Below are 12,009 nucleotides of genomic sequence, written 5' to 3' on the forward strand. Positions count from 1 at the left end.
GTGAATTTTGTAAGAGGTAATATTCATCTGATGTAAGGTTGCTTTACAGACCATGAATAATAATAAAAGATATATTAAAACAGTTGGGTAGTGGGTATGGCTTTTTATGATTAATATCTTAGGTTACTTTTGACATGATTTAAGTTTAAAGAGAACTTGACTCATTCATAGATAGAGCATGACCTCCTAAGCAATGAGCTATGCAGTTTTCTCAGTCCTGTTAATTAAGTCTAGAAATTAAGTCGTAACATAGGCTCCTTATGTGGCCTTGACAATACGCACCACAAGCACTAACAGGGACACTATCCATGCGCAACATGGCACTGTTAATACTCTGATATTTTGCAGCTATTGATGGAATCAGCCTCTTTGAGAGCTACCACAGAGTTCGGTAAACCTTACTACCAGCCAGCCTCAGTACCATTAAACTGAGTTTTAGAGCTGTACCCTCATTAGGAGATAACAGGAAGAGTTGCATAGCCACTCTCAAGGAGGCTCAAGCAAAAACACAGGTTTACATCAATGTCAGCCTAATAGATGAAGAAGGGGTTCAAGGCTGGTCAGCAGAATTATTCTGCTTATCTCTTTGCCTAAGAGGCCTCCTATGAGACAGTGGCTGGATGCAGTTACCATCTGCCCAAGATGAGTACTTTTATCGAGACACCATCTCTAGCCTATACTCAACCAAGAGCTCCAAGGCAGGGGAAATTTTAGTTAGATGCAGTTAACATTTGCCCAAGATGAGTATTTTAAGCAAGACACTATTTCTAGCCTATACTCAACCAAAAGCCCCAAGGCAGTGGATTTTTAATTCAGAGTTTGTTTCTCTAGCCTTTCTCCTAGTCTTTGCCTAAAAAAGCACACTCTACAAGGCATCAGGGCATGGGGCAGGTAGTACTGGATTACATAATTCCAGCAGCAGGGTGATCATGATAATCTTGAACTTAACCTGACCTGGAGTAATTATAGGGAGCTACTTCCATGCATAAAGTAACTTACGAGTGAGTAAACACTGCGTCAGAGGTTCAGACAGAAGATAAACATACATATATAAAGTAACTTACGGGTGAACCAATACCGTGCCAGAGGTTCAACCAGAACACAAACATACATATAAACATAAACAGACAGAACACAAACATGCAGATAGCAACTTATTGGTGAGTCAACACCGCGCCAGAGGTAAAGACAGAACACAAAAATTCATATAAAGTAGAATACAGGTGAGCTAAAACAGTAACTAAGACACCTAACAGTAACTAGGCACCTCTAACTATATAAAGACACACAATGAAAAAAATATAAATACATATGTATATATTACTATAGGCATGACCAATTTTAAATAGTATTGATGACAGGAAGCAAACTCCTTCCAGCCTTTGCTTAGAAAGCAAATCCCACAAGGCAGCAGGACATAGAACAGTTTGCACTGGGTTACATGTTACCAGTAGCAGGATGATCATTAAGACCATGTACCTGACCCGACCAAACAAAAATTAACAAATAAATATTTAACAAAAAGATTAGGAATTTTAATTAGTTTATTTATTTCCATAATTCTATATTATTTTTTGATATTTAGATTTCTAATTATGATAAAATGTTGTATGAAGATGAGAATATTATTATTGAGCCATTGGTAATTGATTTAGTTTTCCATTTTTATTGAAATTATTAAAAATTTATTTCTATTGTATGGTGTAGCACTTTTATATACTACCATTTATATCTGTTATTAAATGCTGTCATTTATATCTATGTAAGCACAGTATATTAGTTATTGGTTACAATGTTTGGGATTTAAAAGTTTTACAAGTAAAGAGTTCATCTATCTGTATTAAATTATTTCAAATATACATTTGAGAAAATTAAGATAGTAAAACCCAACTGTAACCTCCCCTTTCTAAAGAAAAAATAACATTCTTGCCCTAGTGTAAACTCCCTATTCTTACTTCTGTTACCTCTCTCTTTCTATAAAAGAGAGAAAGTTCTTACCCTAGTGTAACCTCCTCTTTTCTGAAGAAGAAAGAAATTTCTTTATTACTTTTGCCATGTCAATATTTATGTAATGAACTTTTATCAATATAATTAATAAAAAAAATTATTTTTCCCAAATTCAGTTAACCCTGTCAGTCAATTCACTTATTACCATCATTTAATTTGTTATTCATATCAGTCAGTTCAGTTATTAAAAAAAAAATACTCTTAGATATAAATAGTAATACTTCACTTAATAGAAAAATAAAAACTTTAATTAATTGAAATAGATCCAATTTTATATTTATAAGAAATGTCATAAAGCTATATTATTTTTAAAGCATATTTATAATTGCCTGACTGGTGATGCATCTGACTGTCTAATGTTGCATCTGACTGTCTAATGTATATTTAGCTAAAAAAAATTACATTAAAATTGAAGTTTATTATCTTCATAATCTTTATTGAAATGTTAAACATTGTTTATATTTTTTTTAATATAATATAATTTTGTTAAATATTTTTAGGAAGGTGAGATATGGCCTAATTCTTCAATAGAAATTTTTGTAATATTTAAACCTTCAGAAGCAAAGCATTATTCATGCATAATTTATTGTGATGTTAGTGGTAGAGAAACTCGTTTGCCTTTAAGAGTACAAGGCGAAGGAGTTGGTCCAAAAATAGAATTTTCATATGATGTGTTAGATATTCAAAATGTATTTATTAATTCCTGTCACATGTATGAGGTAAGTAATGTTTTACTATAATTTGTAATTTTCTATTATCAATTTTTAGCTTCAAATTTTTTAATATCAGTTAAACACAATGAAGTTCAGTACCTTTTAATTCTTAATTACTCAAAACTACTCGAAAAAAAATTTTTTTGTACACAGAAGCTAATGTGTTGTTTGATTGTAATGGTAATAAGTATTAAATTATCATTATTATTGGATTAAAATAAGTAAACATATTAAATCAAAAAAAAAAAGATTATAGAATTTTTTTTCTTAAATTCCTTCATTGTCACAAGTTGACATTAAAAAACTGGTTAATTTTAAAATTGACCAGTTTTTTTCAATTATTAGTTGGACTTATTTTGTAGCAATATAAACAGATTCAAACCATTGAAAAAGAAGCTAAATATGGGAAAAAGAAAAGATTTTAAGACAAATCAGAATTAAAAGATAAAGCTAAATCTATAGTTGCCCCAATCACAGAGAGAATTTGTGAGAAAATTTAGCATCCAAGAATGGAAATATACATCAATCTCGAGAATATAAAGCATATCATAAAAAAACAAAAAGTGATCCATTGATATAGAAATCAAAGTAATTTTTTGTTCAAAAAGTTGTATAAAGTTTTAAACTAATAAAACCTGTGCATATTGAAGATGGTAAAACCTATTGCAAAAAAAACTTTTCACAATTGCCAGACCAGCAATATTTTTATCAGTGGAAAAATGAATATGTTGCCAAAAAATTCAAATATATTCTATATTAAGAAGTTTGCTCCCAAGTTTTTATATGGCAAGCAATCTGCTCCTGTGGTTTAAAAAATACGACATAAATTACTTGTAAAACTTTGAATTGGGGATTTGTATATAAAAGAATGCCTTTTGCCATTTATTAAAAAGAATGATATGTCCGCAGCATTTTTGTCTGGTTTGGCTACAACCCACTACTCCAAGAAGTCTCTAGAAGTCACCAGTTATTGAAAGTTATTAGTCAATTATAAAAGAAGTCTTATTAAAAAGCAATAAATTCAGATAAAAAAGCTTTTGATAAAATAAGCAGCCTCAAAAAAAGTAATTCAGAGCAAAAACTAGCAGATGATGTTATGTACTTGCAAAAAAAAATTCTATTTCAGTTAAAGGCTGCCTAATTTCATTGGGTTTAACCAATATTGTTTTTAAAAGAATTTTAAAGATAAATCTAAAAATGTCAGGCAATATGCAAAAGCAAATAGTAAAACATTTGTTGTTGTTGACATTAACTATATACCATCCTCAAATATGTATTGTTTTTTAGATGTACATGTTTACTTAAGATAAATTATGTTTATTTATTAATTTTTTTTTCAGCATATAAACAATTCAAAAAACATTGTAGAATGTTTTTTGAATTGTTTATATTAAATTTATTAAATAAAATTTAAAAAATGAATAGGATTATGTGACAATATTCAGTATGTATAACATAACTTTTTTTAGTTTAGATTAAATATTGTTATTCTTGGACTTTATACTTTTTTTATAGTCTTTTTTATTTTTTATGTGTTATATTTATGTATAAAATTAAATACAGAATGTAGATCACATGTATAATATGTATAAAATTAAATACAGATTGTCAAAATACAGAATAATATGTATAAAATTAAATCCACACTGCATAAATATACAAAAGTAGAAGATTAATTTTTGTTTATTTAACATTATTATTCATGGTGCAAAAAAGATTTTAATTTCTTTTTAGTTTTGCAACATAAAATTTGTATAAGTATAAAGTTTTTGATAAAGTTTGGCATGCTGGTCTTCTCCATAAGCTTGCTTCAAATGGTGTAGAAAAGTTGATCTAGAAAAGTTTTTGAGATTGCTAAATCGCATTGGTTCTTTATTGTTGTCTTAAAGGTAAAAAGGAGTGAAATTGCTGTTGTTAGAAATAAAAAAAAGTATTAAAGTTCAAATTAAATTGATAGAGTTTTGTATGATCTAAGCAGTTCTAAAAAATTCATTCATTTAAAAAATGTACCTTGTAATTACTTCTGATGACATTTGTTAGTGTTTTAATGTCTTTACAGGTCATTACAGGTGTGATAAATTTGTCATGTAGCTTCATTTAGTTGCATCTAGTTTAAAATCATCAGTTAGTGACCATAACATTATTTGATAATGGGCTTTGATTTGTTTCTAAACAGAAATTTTACCATGCGACAAAATAAAACCTTTAATCAAAGCATTTCCAACCTCTTTTTGATTACTTCATGGACTGTTAATTTTTTCTAATATTTGTTTTCATTTTTCTTCCAATTTGTTTTTAAAACAGTTTTGTTTTACTTTTTCCAAACTCAGAGGAAACAGTAGCAACCTAACCATGAATAGACAAAGAGCAGATGTTATTTGATGGTTTTGTTTTTTGAGGAAACATCCTTGATACTCAAAGCTCAATCTATCTTGCTAAAACAAATGTCAATACAATATCTTTTTTTTCTTATGTCTTCTTTTAAGTGGCCTAAGGCCACCTAAAAGAAAATATAAGAAATCTTATACTGCTAATTTAGGTGAGCAGTGTGACCTCATACTGAAATAGCCTGTTGTCGGACTTCAGTACATACATCGACTGACAAATAGCCTAACTTGCAGTGGAGTGCTGCTTCATCAACTGAGGGTTTGTGATGGGGCAACAATCTTTTCATTCATTATTTTACGTTTTTTTCTTTTTTTTCTAAAAAAGCTGTATCGATTTAGATAAGCAAAAAAAGTAGGCAAATGCTCACATAAATATGCTATAGTAGATATATGTATACATATATATATATATATATATATATATATATATATATATATATATATATATATATATATATATACATATAAAATTAAAAGAAATTGAGAAACAAGAAAAATTTTTCTATATAATAATATATATATATATATAATATTTCTATATAAATATATATATATAATATTTATTTATATATATATATATATATATATATATATATATATATATATATATATGTATATATATATATATATATATATATATATATATATATATATATATATATATATATATATGTATATATAAATATATATATATATATGTATAAATAAATAAATATATATGTATAAATAAATAAATATATATGTATAAATAAATATATATATATATGTATAAATAAATATATATATATATATGTATATATATTTATTTATACATATATATATATATATTTATACATATATATATATATATATATATATATATATATATATATATATATATATATATTTATACATACATATATATATATATATATATATATATATATATATATAAATATATATATATATATATATATATATTTATATATAATTATAATTAAATTTTAGAAAAAACAACTTTTAATGGAACTTAAAGTTTCATACCTATCGGCAATCATCAGCCATGAAGTACAAAATCAAAAATATAAAAAACTGTTTAAAAATAACAAACTATGGTAGAATGAGTTCTGACGTTATATTACAAGAAGACATAATGGAAAACTAATCTCCGCTATCAAATAATGAAAGGAGAAATTTATTTTTGTGTCTGCATTTAGAAACTAATACGCCTCTTTTGTTTAGCAGATTGTTCCCTTTGTAAAATAATATTTCGAATTTCTCATTTAAACAAAGCTTACAAATTTTTGACGCAGGATTTTATGATTTACAGCGTTTAATAACATTCCATTTGATTGATATCTAAAGATAATTACAACCACCTTCTAAAAAATGCAATCACTTCCATTTATAAAAAGGCCGACCCAAATCTAAAGAACGTAGTAAATAAAGAAAGTAAGCAAATTTTGACAAATCACGATATTTTAAATAGAATCGAAATAAACGGAACTGCCGATTGTTTTATAACTTTAAAAGATCACAAAGCTAACTTCATAAACAACCCTACTGTGCGTCTTTTAAATCCTGCAAAGAATGAGGTAGGAAGATTGTCCAAATTTATTTTATCCAATACCAACTCCGAATTAAGAATCAGGCTCTGTTTAAACCAATGGCAAAATATGCAGAATGTAATAAATTGGTTCCGAAAAATTGATGATAAACACCTTTGTAAATTTTTAGTATTTGACATAAATGATTTTTATCCGTCAATTGATGAAAACATGCTAAATAAAGCAATTGCCTTCACCGAGCAACATATAATTATAGATGAGCAAAGCAAATCCATTATACGTCATGCAAGAAAATCTTTCATTTCTAATGATGGCATATCATGGATTAAGAAAAAAGCAGGATTGTTTGATGTACCATGGGAGCCTATGATGGGGCGAAAGTTTGCGAACTAGTTGGGATTTTTCTTTTAGATCAACTTTCGCAGTTTTACAACAAAAATGATTTTGGTTTATATCGAGATGGCGGGTTAGCTGTTTTTAAGAACAAAAATGGCCATCAAATGAAACAAATAAAAAAGCATGTCGTTTAAGTTTTCAAACGTAACAATCTCAACATCTCTATCAATTGCAATCTTAAAATTGTTAACTACCTTGATTTAACTTTTAATCTTACTCAAAATTCTTTTCAACCATACTGCAAGCCTGAAAATAACCTAAGTTATGGGCATGCTGATTCTAACCATCCACCAAGCATAATAAATAATCTTCCAAAAAATATCGAGCTAAGGTTGTCCGCCAACTCATCAAGTGAAGTTATTTTTAATAAATCGACACACCTTTATGATGACGCATTAAAGCAATCGGGATACATTTATAAATTGACATATAAACCAAGCATAAATAATGTTCCAAAAAATAACCGCAAACGAAACATAATCTGGTACAATCCTCCATTTAGTAAAAATGTTACAACCAAAATTGGTCAACGCTTTTTAACCCTAATTGACAAGCATTTTCCTAAAAACCACCAACTACACAAAATATTTAACAGAAACACAATTAAAATAAGCTACTCCTGTATGCCAAACATCAAATCTATTATCAACTTACACAACAAAAATATTTTATATGGTGATTTAAAATGATCAGAAAAAGCCTGCAATTGCATTAAAAAATCTCTTTGTCCACTGAACAACAATTGCTTGTCTAACAATATCGTTTACCAAGCCACCGTAAGCTCAAATAAACCTCAATACAACGATAAAGTATACATTGGGATAAGCGAAACCTCATTTAAGCTACGTTAAAAAAAAATCTTTTAACATAAAAAAATACAAAAATGACACTGAGTTGTCTAAGGAAGTATGGGAGTTAAAAGAAAACAATTTTACAACTTCAATCAAATGGAATGTTATTAAACGCTGTAAATCATACAATCCTGCTTCAAAAATTTGTAAGCTTTGTTTAAATGAGAAATTCGAAATATTATTTTACAAAGGGAACAATCTGCTAAACAAAAGAGGCGTATTAGTTTCTAAATGCAGACACAAAAATAAGTTTCTCCTTTCATTATTTGATAGCGGAGATTAGTTTTCCATTATGTCTTCTTGTAATATAACGTCAGAACTCATTCTACCGTAGTTTGTAATTTTTAAACGGTTTTTTATATTTTTGATTTTGTACTTCATGGCTGATGATTGCCGATAGGCATGAAACTTTAAGTTCCATTAAAAGTTGTTTTTTCTAAAATTTAATTATAATTATAAAACGCTCTGTTTTTGAAAAAATATATATTTTCTTAAATATTGAGCACTTTACAACAATCAAAAGTTTAGTATTTTTAATACTAAATCATACAACAGCAATATATATATATATATATATATATATATATATATATATATAATATATATATATATATATATATATATATATATATATATATATATATATATATATATATATGCTCTTGCATTGTCACTTTTAATTTTTTTGTCAGGTCAGTTTTTGGTTTTTTTAAAACAAACTGTTTTAAAGACCGGAAAACTTTTAATTTTTTTTTTAAACTTTTTTTTTTTGTTAATGGATAGACTGCCTGCCCTAACCAAACCCTCAATCAATGTAGCAGCACTTCCTTGTAGCAGCACTTTCTTGTAGTAGCACTTCCTTGTAGCAGCATTCTATAAGATAATAGTCTATAAGATAGCCGTCTATAAGATAGTTGATGTAGCAACACTCTGCGCATGTTTTACAATAAAAAAATAAAAATAAAAACATTCAGAATGTTTTTAAAAACACTCAAAATATTTTTAAAAACATCTTATTTTGCGTTTATGTGGTTTTTTAAAAAAACATTAAATATAATTAGTTTCCTCAATTCAATTAATGCATTTTTTTGTAATCTAACCCTAATTTTGTCAGTTTAAAAACCAAAGACAAGCTTACTGCTGTTTTTTACCACAAACTGTATATTTGAAGCCTTTACTCTAGGTAATTTATATATATATATATATATATATATATATATATATATATATATATATATATATATTATATATATATATATATATATATATATCCAGGTGTAAACCATTTTGATGAAGCTAAACATTTTTATATAATAATGTCTTTGCATCTAATGGGTATATATAAGCATTTTATTTTAAAAGAGGTATTATTGCAACAAAATCAACACTACATAAAATTATATGGTTTAACAGATCTAACGTAGGAACAAAAATTGTAAGAGTTTTAATAAACTTTCCAAAAACTATAAATTTATATATATATATATATATATATATATAAATATAAATAAATATATATATATATATTTATATATATATAAAAAAATATATATCATATATATATATATATTATTTATTATATATATAAATATATATATATATATATATATATACATATATATATATATATATATATATATATATATATATATATATATATATATATATTATATATATATATATATATATATATTATATATTGGGTTGGGGAATAAGTTTGTTCTGTTTTTTTCAAAGAGTTTTTTTTAAGCAAAAAACAATAATTATAATAATCAATTAATCAATTATGTTGAAGAACCTTCCATTCAAGCTTTTGTAGTGCGGTTCTGACGACTTGTGCAACATGGAGTCTGGCGTTGTTGTGAAGCAAGATGACTAGGCCTTGTTGATCAGGTCTTTTCAGTCGCATAGCATCATTTATGCGGCATAGTTGGGCAATGTAGAGCTCCTTGTTGACCATTACATTCCTTTCAAGCATTTCTCAGTGTATTATGCTTTCCCAATCCCACCAAATGCAGATCATGGTCTTTTTTGGGTGGAGATCTTGCTTGACTCTCAGCGTCGGCATGTCTCCTAGGGCCACCCTCTCCTTTCTTTGTTTCATATTGACGTACAGGCACCATTTCTCATCTCCTGTGACGATTCGGTACAAAAGGCGCTGTTTATGGCAGCTTGTTGCTTGATGGCGCGCAAGGTGTTGACTTCGTTAAGCTTGTGAGGTACCCAGGCTCTGAGCTTTTTAGCAAATCCCATTGTGTGAAGATAATTGAGGATCGTCTTATGATCACAGTTCATTTTTTCGGCCAATTCACGACTTGTTTGGTCACTATCTTCCCTCAAAAGTGCCTTGAGATGCTCCTCATCAAATTCTGTGGGTTGTTCACTGCGAGGTATATCTTGAGGTCAAAGTCGCCGTTTTTGAACTTCGCAAATCATTTGTGTTGCGTATTTGTGAACTTCGCAAATCATCTGTGCTGCGCGCTCACCTATGACACCTTTTCCATACACGTTGCATATGTCACGAGCAGCTCCAGCTGCTTTTTGACCGCAATAAAAAGCGAAGAAAAGTAGATATCGAAAATGCTGATTTTTTACCCACCTGGGTATTCCATTTCTAAGGGTGGAAAATAGGAAAAATTAAATTTATTTAAAAAAACAAATAACACAGTTCTGTAGAGCAAAAACGCACTGTCTAATGAATACAAACACTTTGCTCAACAACAAACAAATCCTTTAAATAATCCTCTTTGAAAAAAACCGAACGAACTTCTTCTTCAACCCAATATATATATTATTATATATATATATATATATATATATATAATATATATATATATATATATATATATATATATATATATATATATATATATATATAAATATATATATATATATAATAAAAAACAATTGAGAAACAAGACAAATTTTTTCACTTATCAATCAAAACCATATTTTTAACAAATAAAACAAAAATATATATTTTAACTAATTTATAGTCATCTTTAGTTGGGTTTTATAAACTTATTTTATATAAAATAATATTTATATATATATAAATATAAATGTATTACATAATAATTTCAAAAAATATATATATATTATATTTGTTTATAAATATAAATATATATATATATATATATACAACCCTCGGAATTAGGAAAAATGAGGTTGGCAATAATTTGCCGACCTCAATCTTTTTAAGGTCAGCATTAGGGTGGCAATAATTACTTTATACAAAGCTGTGACCATAAAACATAGAAAGGAGGCAATTTTTTGCCAACCTCTAACACCGACCCTAATTCCGAGGGTTGTATATATGTATATATATATATATATATATTTATATCAGGGTTTCCACCAAATCAGGGAAATCAGGGAAATTTAGATACAATCAGGGAAAATCAGGGGAAATAGTTGATTTTGGAAAAAATCAGGGAAAATCAGGGAACTTTTTAATTTTTCTTTTATGTTTTGAAATGTTTTCTAATAAAAATTTTCCTTTTCCAGCGTACCAAGGTTAATGTTTAAAGTTTTTAAAGAAAATTAATCACATTGTGTTTACATTTCTCTTTTTTTAGAATGGTACAAATTTTTAAAATTTAAAATGGCAACGTATTTCAAAGAAGAATGGTTAAGTGATTATTTGTTTGAAAAATTGCTCGTAATAGGCAGTAATAAAAAGTGAGCCAAGTGCAAAATATGCCAATTTGAATTTAATTTGTCAAATATGGGCAGAAGAGCTGTGATAAGTCACATGGATGGCAAAAAACATGCACAGAAATCAAAGCCAGTATCTTGCTTCTTCATGCCTGCACAGTCTACATCTAAAAAGCAAGCAATTCTTACAATAGATCCATGTGATAAAAGTTGTGCAGAAATCTATTCTGTTTTAAATGCAGTATAAAATAATTTCTCATTGAATTCATGTAATGAAAATGGCTTACTTTATCAGAAAATGTTCCCTGACAGCAATACTGCTAAATCTTATGAAATGGGTGGAACAAAATTTGGTTATATAATTAATTTTGGTCTTGGGCCTTATTTTCACAGACTTCTAACTCAAAATATAAAAAAATCTCTTTATTATACTGTTTCATTCGATGAAAGC

General features: G+C 27.4%; 1 protein-coding gene across 2 annotated transcripts in view; it reads left to right on the forward strand.

Moving 5' to 3' along the window:
• LOC100201323 (hydrocephalus-inducing protein) overlaps positions 1-12,009 on the forward strand; it is a 150,370-nt gene that overhangs the window by 30,485 nt on the left and 107,876 nt on the right. For both annotated transcript variants that reach the window (XM_065818900.1, XM_065818901.1), the window contains exons 11-12: positions 1,586-1,642; positions 2,508-2,726. In XM_065818900.1, the coding sequence (XP_065674972.1) occupies positions 1,586-1,642; positions 2,508-2,726 (276 nt within the window). The remainder of the gene's footprint in view (positions 1-1,585; positions 1,643-2,507; positions 2,727-12,009) is intronic.

This window comes from Hydra vulgaris, chromosome 15, assembly GCF_038396675.1.
Source record: "Hydra vulgaris chromosome 15, alternate assembly HydraT2T_AEP".
In the NCBI taxonomy this organism is placed as follows: Eukaryota; Metazoa; Cnidaria; class Hydrozoa; order Anthoathecata; family Hydridae; genus Hydra; species Hydra vulgaris.